The sequence below is a fragment of the Balaenoptera borealis genome, assembly GCF_965194805.1.
Source record: "Balaenoptera borealis genome assembly, chromosome: 7".
NCBI classification, from domain to species: Eukaryota; Metazoa; Chordata; class Mammalia; order Artiodactyla; family Balaenopteridae; genus Balaenoptera; species Balaenoptera borealis.
Window position 1 is genome coordinate 57,850,134 of NC_138864.1, and position 17,122 is coordinate 57,867,255.

Genomic DNA, 17,122 nt, shown 5'->3' on the forward strand with positions numbered 1-17,122 from the left:
GAGATTATGGGTAATCCTCGTTTTTTTTTATAGGAAGGAAGGATGAAAGGCAAGAAGAAAGGAGGTGATGGAAAGCAGAAAAATAAAAGTGAGAGAATAAATTCTTGATAGATTTGGAACAAATTAAGATGGCCTTTGAAAAGTTATGCACTTTTCAAAGACACTGAAAATCCTCCGTGGAACATATGCTCAGAGCTACTGTCACCAGGGCAAGGGGTGTATGAGGGAGGAAGGAGACTTCATCCTAAATCAACTGCGAATCTCCTGTGTGTGAGAACACAGAGAGGGATGTTAGGGAAACAGGGTAATTTTTCTCAAAAAATGTGATATAAAATATTGCACCATTACATAAAATGTGTGAGGTTGCTTTGGCATTGGACTTTGAGATACAGTGTGGTTTATTCCACTGAAAAAAGCCTCATCCTCGTTCCTCCATCTTGGACTCTTCCTAGCAAGAGTTGAACCATATGTTAAAACAAAGGCCAAAAACAAACAAAACAAAACAAAAAAAACCCCGTGATCTGTCGGGAATTGCTATCCCTTCATAGCTGAAAGCAAATCCTGTAAACAATTTAAGACTGTTTGACGAAAAAGTTCCCAATAAAAAACTGATCAGAATGTCAGGAATGAGATTTCTCAGGTTTTGCCCAAAATTTCGCTGGCTGTCATACCATCTGAAATTAACAGTACCTAACGCTGTACTGGATGTTTCTAGTTCATACTCTGGGCCTGGGAGTGGGTCACCCAGCATATTAAAAGCACTCTGGAAGCAGTTTCTTCCAATGGTGGTTTACTGTAACTTTAGAATCATAGCGGTTACTTTTAAGGAATCTTTAATGCCCTTTCAAGTCCATCCAAAGAACAAGTGAAGCTGCTGTTCAGAATTTTGTGCCCAGTGTTTATGTTCCATGGAATCTGTGCCACCCAGGCAGCAGACAAGACATGTCTGAGGGTGCTGGGGTGGCGGGGGGATATGCAATGATGTCACACACAGGAAATATCGGGGGTGGGGAAGGCTGGGGAGGACTTGGCGCTTCACAAGGCTGGCTCCTCTTCCATAGGCTCACCAGCAGTTCTGTAAAAATAAACAGGCAATCAGAATACAGCATACGAGTACACAATGACATTGTAGATTTTCATGCATAATCAAAGCTGATTTTTCAGCTCTCTCTGATGTTTATTTGTGTTATTCAGTTATCCATAAATAGAGTTTCTTTCCTAGGAAGTATAAACAAATGTCAAGTGGAAAAACATTTTCGATCCAAGCAATCATTGGAAATGTTCCTGTTTATATTAAAACATGTCAGAATATTTTATAACTCTAGATTCCAAAATGTACATGTTTTGTGTCTAGTACAGTCCAATAATTTATTGAAAAAATTAACTATGATATTTTATTTTAGGAGCAATTACAGTGATTTCCTATGGAACCAGTTTGCTAACGAGAGCAAAGGACCCAGCTAGCTTCTGGAGGAGACTCACCAGGGCTCTGGTTTTTTTGCTTCTGTTCTTTCATAACTGGATTGGCTGCCTGCCGGAGGCATTTCAAATCAAATTCTGAATCTGATTAGCAAATCACTGCTACAGACCCAACGTTTTTTTACAAGAAACGCACTATGGTAGTGTGTAAATAGTTTTTATTCGGCGTCATCTGAGGGGTGTTCTGCTCTGGCAAAACCAGAACTAATTGCTTGAAAATTTATACTTGAGATTTAGCCTTAATTTAGTAACACTCTGAGGGTGTTTTAAGGCAAACTTTTAGAATGATTTTTAATTTAGTCAAAAGGACAAATTGTAGCAGGAATCCAAATGCATGAGGTAGCTGGATTGCTGAGGGAAGAACGCTGGGGTTTGAGATACCGGGAGAATTGAGTATGAGTCTGGGCTCTGCGATTTGCTAATGTTGCAACTGCGCATGTTGTAACTATACTTATGTGAAGCTGTGGTTTCATGTTTAAAACCCGTGAGGTAAAAAGATGTTCCTTACAGAATTAGTGAAGGTTAAAAAAAAATAAAGGAGATAAAACGGACTTCCAAACCATACACACTATGAGGCAGTAGTTATTTAACTCTGGATTTGTCCCCTCATCATCTAACATATGTATAAAACTGTGTTGAATGGTACACAGATACAGAGTTATGCCTATGCTACCATAAGGAAACGCAATATTGGGAAGATAGTTCTCTCTGGGTGGTGGAATAATAGGTATGTGGTTTAAATTTTCTTTTTCATACTCTTTTTCTACTTGCCAGTATTCTATAATGAATTACTTTTCTATTAGAACAAATTGCTATATTTAGAACACTGTTGTTAATGAAGACAAGTGAACAATTTAGCCATGTTATTTTATAGATATATAAAGAAAAAACCAAGATTTCTATGTATCTACAAATAAGGTAGTTGCCATTTTAATTTAGCATTTTTATAATAAATTTAAAACACTGAGAGATTTTATCCATGGAATAGTAATAAAAAAGATTTTAATGCATCCTCTAAAGAATGAGAAATATTAGGTATTCATTATTTAACATTACTAAAAGGAGAGAGTTCCAAATGAGTCCATGTGGAATACTTAAAAAAAAAAAATTCTTAGGAAGTTATAGCCTGTCCAACAGTATACTGGATAAGGAGGTTGTGAGAAAGTGTTTAGAGCTGCTATATAAGATAAAAGCTATTTAAATGAGTCATACTCTATTGAAATCTTTCCAAACTAAAATTATCAGCATTCCCACAAGAAAAATTTTAAATTAAGGAAAACATTTAAGTAACTAAACTGATTTATAGGTAAACATGCAAACTTATTTACATTTGAGAATACGTGGATTATACAGGTATAGAATCCTCAAACTAGATACTCCAATGGAGACTGAATTCTCCTATTTACTTTTTCCAAACTTTATTGAGATACAATCGGCATATAACATTGTATAAGTTTAAGGCAATGTGACGATTTGATACACGTATATATTGTGAAATGTTTACTACAATAATATATACTTCACCTCCCATAATTACCATTTTTGTTGTTATGATGAGAACATTTAAGATTTACTCTCATAGCAAATTTTGAGTATACAATACAGTATTGTTAGCTGTAGTAATCATGCTGTATATCAGATCCCCAGAACTTATTCATCCTATAACCGGAAGCTTGTACCTTTTGACCAACTTCGTTCCATCTCCTCTATCTCCCAGCCCCTGTTAACCATCAATCTACTGTTTCTATGAGTTCAACATTTTTTTTTCCAGTTTTATTGATAAATAATTGACAAACCTCACTGTATCAGTTTAAGGTGTACAGCATGATAGTCTGACTTACACATATTGTGAAAGGATGACCACAATAGGTCTAGTTAACATCCATCATCTCATAGAGAGAGTTCAATGTTTTTAGATTTCACATATAAGTGAGATCATATAGTATGTATCTTTCTCTATCTTAGCATAATGCTCTCAAGTTTCACCCACGTTGAACCTTCTTTTTTATGGCTGAATAATATTCTGTTGTATGTATGTACCACATTTTCTTTGTCGATTCATCTATCACTGGACACTTAGGTTGTTTCCTTGTCTTGGCTATTGTAAATAGTGCTGCAATGAACATGAGAGTGCAGATACCTCTTCAAGATAGTGATTTTGTTTCCTTTGGATATATACCCAGAAGTGGGATTACTGGATCACATGGTAGTTCTACTTTTACTTTCTTGAGGAACCTCCATACTGTTTTCCATAGCAGCTGCATCAATTTACATTCCCATCAACAGTGCAAATAGATCACTTTCTCCATATCCTCACTAATTTGTTATCTCTTGTCTTTTTGATGCAAGCTGTTGTAGCACATGTAAAGTGATATCTCAGTGTGGTTTTGCTTTGCATTTCCCTGATAATTAGTGATGTTGAGAACCTTCCCATGTACCTGTTGGCTATTTGTATGTCTTCTTTAGAAAAATATCTATTCTGGTCCTTTTCGTATTTTAAAATTGAGTTAATTTACTTATTTATTGCTATCGAATTGTATGAGCTCCATATATACTTTGGATATTAACCCCTTATCAGATATATGGTTTGCAAATATTTTCTTGTATTTCATAGGTTGCCCTTTCACTTTGTTGATTCTTTGGCTGTGCAAAAGTTTTTAGTTTGATGTCATTGCACTTGCTCATATTTTTTAATAAATTTATTTATTTATTATTATTATTATTTTTAATTTTTGGCCACATTGGGTCTTCGTTGCTGCATGTGGGCCTTCTCCAGTTGCGGTAAGCAGGGGCTACTTTTTTCTTTTGTTGCTTTTTCTTTTGTTGTCATATCCAAAAAATTAATTGTAAAGACCAAAGTCAAGGAGCTTTTTTTCTTTGTTTTCTTCTAAGAGTTTTATAGTTTCGTCTTACATTTAAGTTCTTAATACACTTCCAGTTAATTTTTGTGAGTGGTATAAGGTAGGGGTCCAGTTGCTTTCTTTTGTGTATGAATAAATGTCCAGTTCTCCCAACACCATTTATCAAAGAGATTATTGTTAGCCCATTGAGTATTCTTGACTCCCTTGTCAAATATTAGTTGACAGTATATGTGAGGGTTTATTTCTGGGCTCTCAATTCTGTTCCATTGGTCTATGTGTCTGTTTTTATGCCAATGCCATACTCTTGATTACTACAGCTTTGTAATATTTGAACTTAGGATGTGTGAAGCCTCCAGCTTTGTTCTTGCTCAAGATTGCTATGGCTATTCAGGGTCTTTGGTAATCCCACTGAATTTTAGGACATTTTTTCTATTTCTATGAAAAATGCCATTGGAATTCTGAGAGGGATTGCATTGAATCTATTAGTGACTTTGACTAGTGTGGATGTTTTAATAATATTAACTCTTCTGATACATGAATGTGGAATATCTTTCCATTTATTTGTGTCTTCTTCAATTTCTTTCATCAGATCTTACTGTTTTTGGTATACAGATCTTAGTTTTTATCCTGAAAGTTTACTGAATTCATTTATTATTACTAACAGTTTTTTTTTTTTTTTTGGTGGAGTCTTTAGGATTTTTTACATAGAAGTACAGGATCATGTTAAGAAACCCTTGTCTTGTTTCTGATCTTAGAGGGAAATCTTTCAGTTTTTTACTGTTGAGTATGAATGATGTTAGCTGTGGGTTTGTCATATATGGCTTCTATTATGTTGAAGTATGTTCCTTCTATATCCAATTTGGTTGAGAGTTTTTATTATGAAAGAATGTTGAATTTTGTTGCTGCTTTTTATGCATCTATTGAAAAGACAATGATTTTTATCTTTTATTTCATTAATGTGGTGTATCACATTCATTGATTTGCATATGTTGAACCATCCTTGCTCCCAGGGATAAATCCCACTTGCTCATGGTGTATCATCCTTTTAATATGCTGTTGAAATTGGTTTGCTAGTATTTTGCTGAGGATTATTGTATCTATGTTTATCAGGGATATTGGCCTATAGTTTTCTTTTCTTGCAGTATCCTTATCTAGCTTTGGTATCAGGGTAGTGGCTGCATAAAATGAGTTTAGGAGTGATAGATTCCCTAAATCAGTAAATCAGATATTCAGGTACAAATGACGAATCCCTGGTCAGGGAACTAAGATCCCACATACTGCGGGACAACTAAGCCCACGCGCCGCAACTACTGAGCCTGCACGCCACAACTAGAGAGCCTGCGTGCTGCAAACTGCAGAGCCCAAGTGCTCTGGAACCCACGCGCTGCAACTAGAGAGAAGCCCATGTGCTACAACTAGAGAAAAGCCCGTGCATCTCAATGAAGAGCCTGCACGCCACAACTAAGACCTGACGCAGCCAAAAAAAAAAAAAAAAACCAGATACAGATGACCAGAAAGGGGGATTGTCACCTACCCCAAGGCCACAGGCAGGTAACTAGAGTTCTGGGTCCCATGGTGAGTCTGGGAGGTGGGACCTTGTGAAAGGCAGCTGTGACAGGTAATGTCTGTTAGACACCAGTTTCTGGGCTGGCCCTGCTCCCTTCCCAGGTTTTGGGTGGGGAGGGAGAGCAGGCTTTCAATTTTTTGGATGAGTTTGAGAACTGGTGTTAATTCCTCTTTAAATGTTTGGAAGAATTCACCAGTGAAACCATCTGGGACTGGGCTTTTCTTTTTGGAGAGGTTTTGGTTTACTGATCGAATCTCCTTACTCAATATTGGTATGTTCAAATTTTCTATTTTTTTCATCATTTAGTCTTGGTAGATTGTATGCTTCTAGGAACTTACTCATTTCTTATAGGTTGTCCAATTTGTTGGCATACAATTGTTCATAGTAGTCTCTTGTGATGGTTTGTATTTGTGTGGTATCAGCTATAATGTCTCCTCTTTCATTTATAATTTTATTTATTTGAGTCCTCTCTCTTTTTTTCTTGATAAGTCTATTTAAAGGTTTGTCAATTTTTAAAATCTTTTTAAAAAACCAACTGTTAGTTTTGTTGATCTTTTCTATTGCTTTTCTATTATCTATTTCATTTATTTCTGCTCTGATTTTTGTTATCCTAACTTTGCGGTTACTTTTGTTGTTCATTTTCTAGTTCCTTAAGCTGTAAAGTTAGGTTGTTTATTTGAGGTTTTTTTTTTTTTTAATGTATGCATTTATTGCTGTAAATTTGCCTCAGCACTGCTTTTGCTGCATCCCATAAGTTTTGTTATGCTGTGTGTCCATTTTTGTTTGTTTCATGGTAAGTTTTGATTTTCTTTGATTTCATCTTTGATCCATTAGTTAAACAGGAATGTGTTGTTTAATTTCCACACATTTGTGAATTTTCTAGTTTTCCTTCTGTTACTGATTTCTAGTTTCACACCACTGTGGTCATAAAAGATACTTAGTATGATTTCAGTCTTTTAAAATTTGCTAAGACTTGTTCTGTGACCTAACATATGACCTATCCTAGAGAATGTTCTATGTGCACTTGAGAGGAACAGGTATTTTCCTGCTGTTGCATGGAATGCTCTGGATATGTCTGTTAGGTCCATTTGATATAAAGTATAGATCCAGTCCAATGTTTCCTTATTGATTTTCTGCCTGGATAATCTATCCATTGTAGAAAGTGTGGTATTGAAGTTCCCTACTATTATTGTACTGTTGTCTATATTATTCCCTTCAGATCTGTTAGTATTTGCTTAATGTATTTAGATACTCAGATGTTGGGTGTATATGTATTTAAAATTGTTGTATCCTCTTAATGAATTGATCTCTTTATCACCATATAATGACCTTCTTTGTTTCTTGTTACAGTTTAGACTTAAAATCTATTTTCTTTCCAGATATAAGTATAGCTTCTCCTGCTCTATTTTGGTTTCTATTTGCGTGGAATATCCTTTTCCATACCTTCACTTTGGGCCATTTACATTTAAAATAATTATTAATAGTTAACAACTTACTATTGCCAATTTGTTAATTGTTTTCTTGCTGTTTTGTACTTTGTTCATTTCCTCCTCTCTTAATGTCTTCCTTTTAAATTGATGACTTTCCATAGTGGTATGCTTTATTTCCCTTCTCTTTATCTTTAGCTATCTACTATAGGTTCTTTTTTTTTTTTTTAATAAATTTATTTATTTATTTTTGGCTGCATTGGGTCTTCGTTGCTGCACGTGGGCTTTCTCCAGTTGCAGCAAGTGGGGGCTACTCTTTGTTGCGGTGCATGGGCTTCTCATCGCAGTGGCTTCTCTTGTTGCAGGGCACAGGCTCTAGGCTCACAGGCTTCAGTAGTTGTAGCACACGGGCTCAGTAGTTGTGGCTCGTGGGCTCTAGAGTGCAGGCTCAGTAGTTGTGGTGCACGGGCTTAGTTGCTCTGCAGCATGTGGGATCTTCCCGGACCAGGGCTTGAACCCATGTCCCTTGCACTGGCAGGTGGATTCTTAACCACTGCACCACCAGGGAAGCCCTACCATAGGTTTTTGCTTTGTGGTTACCCCAAGGCTTACTTGAAACATCTTATAGACATAACAGTCTAATTTTAAGCTGACAACAACTTAACTTTAATTGCATACAAAACTCTACCCTTTTACTCCTCCTGTCTATAGTTTTTTTCCTTTTTAACATCTTTATTGGAGTATAATTGCTTTACAATGGTGTGTTATAGTTTGTTTTTGATGTCATGATTTTTTTTTTTTATATTGTGTATCCATGAACAAATTACTGTAGCTATAGCTATTTAAAATACTTTTGTCACGACCCAAAACCTATGGGACGCAGCAAAAGCAGTGCTAAGAGGGAAGTTTATAGCAATACAAGCCTACCTCAAGAAACAGGAAACATCTCGAATAAACAACCTAACCTTGCACCTAAAGCAATTAGAGAAAGAAGAGCAAAAAAACCCCAAAGCCAGCAGAAGGAAAGAAATCATAAAGATCAGGTCAGAAATAAATGAAAAAGAAATGAAGGAAACAATAGCAAAAATCAATGAAACTAAAAGCTGGTTCTTTGAGAAGATAAACAAAATTGATAAACCATTAGCCAGACTCATCAAGAGAAAAAGGGAGAAGACTCAAATCAATAGAATTAGAAATGAAAAAGGAGAAGTAACCACTGACACTGCAGAAATACAAACGATCATGAGAGATTACTACAAGCAACTCTATGCCAATAAAATGGACAACCTGGAAGAAATGGACAGATTCTTAGAAATGCACAAACTGCCGAGACTGAACCAGGAAGAAATAGAAAATATGAACAGACCAATCACAAGCACTGAAATTGAAACTGTGATTAAAAACGTTCCAACAAACAAAAGCCCAGGACCAGATGGCTTCACAGGCGAATTCTATCAAACATTTAGAGAAGAGCTAACACCTATCCTTCTCAAACTCTTCCAAAATATTGCAGAGGGAGGAACACTCCCAAACTCATTCTACGAGGCCACCATCACCCTGATACCAAAACCAGACAAAGATGTCACAAAGAAAGAAAACTACAGGCCAATATCACTGATGAACATAGATGCAAAAATCCTCAACAAAATACTAGCAAACAGAATCCAACAGCACATTAAAAGGATCATACACCATGATCAAGTGGGGTTTATCCCAGGAATGCAAGGATTCTTCAATATACGCAAATCAATCAATGTGATACAGCATATTAACAAACTGAAGGAGAAAAACCATATGATCATCTCAATAGATGCAGAAAAAGCTTTCGACAAAATTCAACACCCATTTATGATAAAAGCCCTGCAGAAAGTAGGCATAGAGGGAACTTTCCTCAACATAATAAAGGCCATATATGACAAACCCACAGCCAACATTGTCCTCAATGGTGAAAAACTGAAACCATTTCCACTGAGATCAGGAACAAGACAAGGTTGCCCACTCTCACCACTATTATTCAACATAGTTTTGGAAGTGTTAGCCACAGCAATCAGAGAAGACAAAGAAATAAAAGGAATCCAAATCGGAAAAGAAGAAGTAAAGCTGTCACTGTTTGCAGATGACATGATACTATACACAGAGAATCCTAAAGATGCTACCAGAAAACTCCTAGAGCTAACCAATGAATTTGGTAAAGTAGCAGGATACAATATTAATGCACAGAAATCTCTTGCATTTCTATACACTAATGATGAAAAATCTGAAATTAAGAAAACACTCCCATTTGCCATTGCAACAAAAAGAATAAAATGTCTAGGAATAAGCCTACCTATGGAGACAAAAGACCTGTATGCAGAAAATTATAAGACACTGATGAAAGAAATTAAAGATGATACAAATAGATGGAGAGAGATACCATGTTCCTGGATTGGAAGAATCAACATTGTGAAAATGACTCTACTACCCAAAGCAATCTACAGATTCAATGCAATCCCTATCAAACTACCACTGGCATTTTTCACAGAACTAGAACAAAAAATTTCACAATTTGTATGGAAACACAAAAGACCCCGAATAGCCAAAGCAATCTTGAGAACGAAAAATGGAGCTGCGGGAATCAGGCTCCCTGACTTCAGACTATATTACAAAGCTACAGTAATCAAGACAGTTTGGTACTGGCACAAAAACAGAAATATAGATCAATGGAACAGGATAGAAAGCCCAGAGATAAACCCACACACATATGGTCACCTTATCTTTGATAAAGGAGGCAAGCATATACAGTGGAGAAAAGACGGCCTCTTCAATAAGTGGTGCTGGGAAAATTGGACAGATACATGTAGAAGTATGAAATTAGAACACTCCCTGACACCATGCACAAAAATAAACTCAAAATGGATTAAAGACCTAAATGTAAGGCCAGACACTATCAAACTCTTAGAGGAAAACATAGGCAGAACACTCTATGACATACATCACAGCAAGATTCTTTTTGACCCAGCTCCCAGAGAAATGGAAATAAGAACACAAATAAACAAATGGGACCTAATGAAACTTAAAAGCTTTTGCACAGCAAAGGAAACCATAAACAAGACCAAAAGACAACCCTCAGAATGGGAGAAAATATTTGCAAATGAAGCAACTGACAAAGGATTAATCTCCAAGATTTACAAGCAGCTCATGCAGCTCAATAACAAAAAAACGAACAACCCAATCCAAAAATGGGCAGAAGACCTAAATAGACATTTCTCCAAAGAAGATATACAGATTGCCAACAGACACATGAAAGAATGCTCAACATCATTAATCATTAGAGAAATGCCAAATCAAAACTACAATGAGGTATCATCTCACACCGATCAGAATGGCCATCATCAAAAAATCTAGAAACAATAAATGCTGGAGAGGGTGTGGAGGAAAGGGAACCCTCTTGCACTGTTGGTGGGAATGTAAATTGATACAGCCACTATGGAGAACAGTATGGAGGTTCCTTAAAAAACTACAAATAGAACTACCATATGACCCAGCAATCCCACTACTGGGCATATACCCTGAGAAAACCATAGTTCAAAAAGAGTCATGTACCAAAATGTTCATTGCAGCTCTATTTACAATAGCCAGGACATGGAAGCAACCTAAATGTTCATCGACAGATGAGTGGATAAAGAAGATGTGGCACATATATACAATGGAATATTACTCAGCCATAAAAAGAAATGAAATGGAGGTATTTGTAATGAGGTGGATGGAGTTAGAGTCTGTCATACAGAGTGAAGTAAGTCAGAAAGAGAAAAACAAATACAGTATGGTAACACATATATATGGAATCTAAGGGAAAAAAAAAAAAGGCCATGAAGAACCTAGTGGCAAGATGGGAATGAAGACACAGACCTACTAGAGAATGGACTTGAGGATATGGGGAGGGGGTGGGGTGAGATGTGACAGGGTAAGAGAGTGTCATGGACATATATACACTACCAAATGTAAAATAGATAGCTAGTGGGAAGCAGCTGCATAGCACAGGGAGATCAGCTCGGTGCTTTGTGACCACCTAGAGGGGTGGGATGGGGAGGGTGGGAGGGAGGGAGATGCAAGAGGGAAGAGATATGGGAACATATTGTATATGTATAACTGATTCACTTTGTTATAAAGCAGAAGCTAACACACCATTGTAAGGCAATTATACTTCAATAAAGATGTTTAAAAAAACAAAACAAAAAACAAAACAAAACAAAACAAAACAAAAGTAAAATACTTTTGTCCTTTGACCTTTATCCTAGAGTTAGGTGTTTAACACATCACCATATTATAGTATTAGAGTATTCTGAATCTGACTATATACTTACCTTTACCAGTGTGTTGTGCATGTTCATTTGTTTTCATGTTAGTAGTTATCGTACTTTCTTTGTAGCTTGAAGGACTCCTTTCAGCACTTCTTGTAAGGAAAGTCTTGTGGTGATGAACTACTTCAACTTTTTTTTTTGTTTGGTAAAGTCTTTTTATCTCACCTTAATTTCTAAAGGAAAACTTTGTCAGGTAAAGTAGTCCGGTTGGCAGTTTTTTTCTTTCAGCACTTTGAATATATCATCCTACTCTCTCCTGGCCTGCAAGGTTTCTGCTGAGAAATCCACTAATAGGCTTATGAAGGTTCACTTGTAAGAGAGAAAAATTTTCTCTTGTTGCTTTTAAAATTCTCTTTGTCTCTGATTTTTGAGTTTTATTATGAGTCTTGGAGAAGATCATTTTGGATTGAAATTTGGGGCTGACCTATTAGCTTTATGAACTTGTGTGTTCAAATCTCTCCTCAGGTTTGGGAAGTTCTCAGCCATTATTACTTTAAATAAGCTTTCTTTTCCTTTTTTCCTCTCTTCCCCTCCTGGGACTCTAATAATTCATAGGTTGTTTGTCTTAATGGTGTCTCATAAGTCCCACAGGCTTTCTATATCCCCTTTCTTGTTGTTTTTTTTTTTTTTTTTTTTTTCATTTTGCTCCTCTGACTGGGTAATTTCAAATCATCTCTTTTCAAGTTCATTGACTCTTCTGCTTGGTTCAGTCTGATGTTTAACTCTATTGAATTCTTTAATTTAGTTATGGTATTCTACAGATCCAAACTTTCTGTTTTGGTACTTGTTTACGTTTTCTACCTCTTTCTTGAACTTCTCATTTTGTTCTGGTATTATTTTCCTGATTTTTGTTAAATTGTTTATCGGTGTTCTCTTGTAATTCAACTCTCTGAGCATCTTTAGAGAAATTATTTCTAATCCTTTTTCAGGCAATTCATGTATCTCCATTTCTTTGGGGTCAGTTAGTAGAAGTTTACTGTGATCCTTTGGTGGTGTTGTGTTTCCCTGCCTCTTCGTGATCCCTGTGGCTCTGGGGCAGGGGGGGCATGATATCTTGTTGGCTCAGGCCTTTCAGGTCCACAACAATGACAGTTATGTGGCCCTTGGTGAGTACTATGGTGTGTGTGGGGGGTCCTGGACTAAGGGTTTTGGGGGTCTTCAGCATCTTCTTCAGATACAGCAGCTAGGGACCAGGGCAGGTGCTGTAGTGGCTGGAACCAGTGGTTCACACACTTGACTGCAGGGCCAGCTTCAGGTGCCTGTGTAGTGTCAAGGGCCAGTTTCAGACACACATGTAGTGGCAAGGGCCAGGGCCAACCGCAGGTACAGTATCAGCTGTGGGGGCACTGGCTCTGGGCATGCACTCCTGTGATTGCAGGGTCTTTCCATGGGGTCATGGTAATGGAGTCTGGTGTTGGAACTCAGGCTGGCAGGGTGCAAGCACATAGCTGGGGGAGCTAAGTGACACTGAGCCCAGCAGTGCAGGCCAGTGACAGGAGTCAGGGCCAGATGTGGGCCCATAGCAGTTTTGGAGGCCTTGGCTGTAGGGGTGCACTGCCATGGAGGAAGGGTCTCACCACAGGTGTGAGCATGGTAGTAGAGGTTTGTGATGTGAGTTGGGCCAAGGGGGGGGTGCAGGTACACAGCTGGAGGAGCTAGCTGAAGTTGTGGTTCAGGCCGGTAACGGGAGACAGGACTGAATCCTGGCCCACAGGCATTTGTGGGGGCCTTGGCTGTCAGCATGGACTTCCATGATCGCAGCTCTTGCCACAGGCGGGCACAGAGCAGTGGAGGCTGGTGATGGGAGTCAGGCTGGCAGCATGGAGGTGCACAGCAGGGTTTCGGTGGGCATCTTGCACTTGTGCAGCCACAGAGGCTGGGGCTGATCACCAGTATGGGTCCCAAGCTGTGTGTGTGTGGCAGGGAGGGGATGAGGAGGGACTCAGGCAGTTGGTGACCATGAATATGAAAACCAGTAAGGTACAAACCTCAACGGTGAAAACTGCAGGGGGGTCAAAGGTGGCTGTACTGGCCATTGGTTTCTTCAGTGGTAAAAGCTGCTGGGGTCCTTGAAGAACAGGTCACTAGGAACTATGGTTGCCCCCATGCATGACTGATACTGGTAGCCCCCATGCCCTTCTTCCCTGTTCCTAGCCATCTATACATCTCAGCTTTGCTGCTCTCTGGGTGAGGTGAATCTGAAGTGGGTCTTTTCCTGCAGTGTCCCAAAAGGCTGGGGAAGCTGGTTGTTTACCCCTGTTTTCCCTTTCCCAGTGAGGGGAACTCCTTCTACCTGGGGAGTTCCCTCTTGGTGCTGAGCAATGCCAACTTGGAGGATGGGATGACACAGGCAAAATGAAGCTGTTCTTCCTTTTTTGTCCAGTTAGTCTCAGGTTTTTTGTTCCACTGTGTTGCTGGTGTTTCTAAGTGGACATCTGAGCTCTCCCAGGGCTGTTTCTCTTCATGGATAGCTGTGTAATTATTGATTTTTGTGTGGGGACAGAGGCTCAGTTCTCCTGTTCTACCGTCTTGGTTATGATACTCCCTCCATCTGAATTTTCCTACTTCTAACCCAAAGCCACAGCAAGATGATCTTTCCCCCACATCCAGGACTCAATTGTGGCTGGAATTTCACAGACAGTGGTAAGTGTCTGTGCATTCTCCAGACATCCAGCCTAGGCTTTGAGGAGGTAAGCAAAGTGTCTTCAGCACAAACCATTCACTGCAAAAATGGACCTTCTTCTGTTGAAACATGGGGACTTTCAGGTACAATATAAAGCTTTCCATCATATGCTTCTCTTCGCTTTCCTCCCCTCAAAGTCATTTCACATTAACCACTTTTTTGGAAGATAGTTAATTAACTGCTGCCACATTCTAATGAAACAAATACACATAACCAGCCAAATCTCTCAGTGTCTTGCAACACAGAAGTTTTATTACTAGTATAGCAAGTTGGAAAATATCCTGGATTTCAAGGTAGATTTCACAAGGTAGAGGTACTTAGGTCCCAGCTCTGCCATTTTCTAAAATTTAACTTTGAGCAAGTCATCGTCCCTAGATTCTCAGTTTTCTCTTTAAAACTGAAATAATAATCCCCAACCTGCTCTCTGGGTGTTCTCATATCCATAGCTCTCAGTGGATGTAGTATTATCTTTACTTAATCCCTGTCCCTAGGTAACTGTTATATGTCTACATATTTTTTTAAGTTAATTTAAAAAGTCATCTTCATGAAACATTTAGAAAGTGAACTGTTCAGGGATGACCCTTTAATGGCTGTTTTTGGTGAAAGAGTGAGAAGCAGTACTCTGAAAATGTGGGGGGCTCCCCACTTCAATCATTTATAGACAGGTACCAAGGTTATCTTGATTAACAAAAACACAATTGTGGAAAGGGCTGGGTGAAGGGGAGAGATAATCTTCAATATTTGGATTTAATTCCTTTTGCAATTAGGTGAGGTAGAGACATAAGAAGGTCAGGAATAAGTATAAAATAAAACATTCAAAGATAAATTTTAGTACAATAGTTCAGCTGATTGAAAGACACAAACTTCTACTATAGCAAGTAGAAGTGAACATAGATGGTCCTTTATTGATGAAGGGCAAAGATTTCATACATTAAGGGAAGGATCAGTTAGGTCCAGCAATCATAGTAGTTTAGATAATTTGCAAAAATAAAAAGCAGAAAGAAAGAATTTGAGACAAAATATAGCATAAAATTAAATTCTTGTATTTTCCCTTAAAGGGGTATTTCCTATGATTTTTAAAGCAGTATTTGTTAATTTATATTAATAATGTTATTTTTAAAGACACATTTCCTCTTGGTTTATTGATTTAATTTAATCCCTATACCTTCCTCTTCCTTCTCCAAGGCAAGCAATCTAATTCCTGGGTTTTTTTTTTTCAGCTAAAACATTTTATTTAGTATTGATAATTTATTTTCTAGTTTCAGAGGTTCATAGATAGAGGGGAATTTTTTTTGAAATTTTTTTTTTTATACAACAGGTTCTTATTAGTTATCCATTTTATACATATTAGTGTACATATGTCAATCCCAATCTCCCAATTCATCCCACCACCACCCCACCCCGCTGCCACTTTCCCCCCTTGGTGTCCATACGTTTGTTCTCTACATCTGTGTCTCAATTTCTGCCCTGCAAACCGGTTCATTTGTACCATTTTTCTAGGTTACACATATATGCATTAATATACGATATTTGTTTTTCACTTTCTTACTTACTTCACTTTGTATGACAGTCTCTAGATTCATCCACGCCTCTACAAATGACCCAATTTCGTTTCTTTTTATGGCTTAGTAATATTCCACTGTATATGTGTACCACATCTTCTTTATCCATTCATCTGTCGATGGGCATTTAGGCTGCTTCCATGACCTGGCTATTGTAAATAGTGCTGCAATGAAAATCGGAGTGCATGTGTCTTTTTCAATTATGGTTTCTCTGGGTATATGCCCAGTAGTGGGATTGCTGGATCATATGGTAATTCTATTTTTAGTTTTTTAAGGAACCTCCATACTGTTCTCCATAGTGGCTGTATCAATTTACATTCCCACCAACAGTGCAAGAGGGTTCCCTTTTCTCCACACCCTCTCCAGCATTTGTTGTTTGTAGATTTTCTGATGGTGCCCATTCTAATTGGTGTGAGGTGATACCTCATTGTAGTTTTGATTTGCATTTCTCTAATAATTAGTGATGTTGAGCAGCTTTTCATGTGCTTCTTGGCCATCTGTATGTCTTCTTTGGAGAAATGTCTATTTAGGTCTTCTGCCCATTTTTGGATTGGGTTGTTTGTTTTTTTAATATTGAGCTGCATGAGCTGTTTATATATTTTGGAGATTAATCCTTTGTCCATTGCTTTGTTTGCAAATACCTTCTCCCATTGTGAGGGTTGTCTTTTTGTCTTGTTTGTAGTTTGCTTTGCAAAAGCTTTGAAGTTTCATTAGGTCCCATTTGTTTATTTTTGTTTTTATTTCCATTTCTCTAGGAGGTGGATCAAAAAACATCTTGCTGGGATTTATGTCAAAGAGTGTTCTTCCTATGTTTTCCTCTAAGAGTTTTATAGTGTCTGGTCTTACATTTAGGTCTCTAATCTACTTTGAGCTTTTTTTTGTGTATGGTGTTAGGGAGTGTTCTAATTGCATTCTTTTACATGTAGCTGTCCAGTTTTCCCAGCACCACTTATTGAAGAGGCTGTCTTTTCTCCACTGTATATCCTTGCCTCCTTTGTCATAGATTACTTGACCATAGGTGCATGGGTTTATCTCTGGGCTTTCTATCCTGTTCCATTGATGTATATTTCTGTTTTTGTGCCAGTACCATATTGTCTTGATTACTGTAGCTTTGTAGTATAGTCTGAAGTCAGAGAGTCTGACTCCTCCAGCTCCGTTTTTTTCCCTCAATACTGCTTTGGCTATTCTGGGTCTTTTGTGTCT

At 37.9% G+C, this 17,122-nt stretch overlaps 1 protein-coding gene across 1 annotated transcript in view; it reads right to left on the reverse strand.

Annotated features, from left to right (window-relative positions):
• Positions 1-876: 876 nt before the first annotated feature.
• Positions 877-17,122, reverse strand: part of HDAC9 (histone deacetylase 9) — a 999,956-nt gene continuing 983,710 nt past the window's right edge. The window contains exon 27 of the mRNA XM_082398347.1: positions 877-1,075. Within this exon, the coding sequence (XP_082254473.1) occupies positions 1,036-1,075 (40 nt within the window). The 3' untranslated portion in view covers positions 877-1,035. The remainder of the gene's footprint in view (positions 1,076-17,122) is intronic.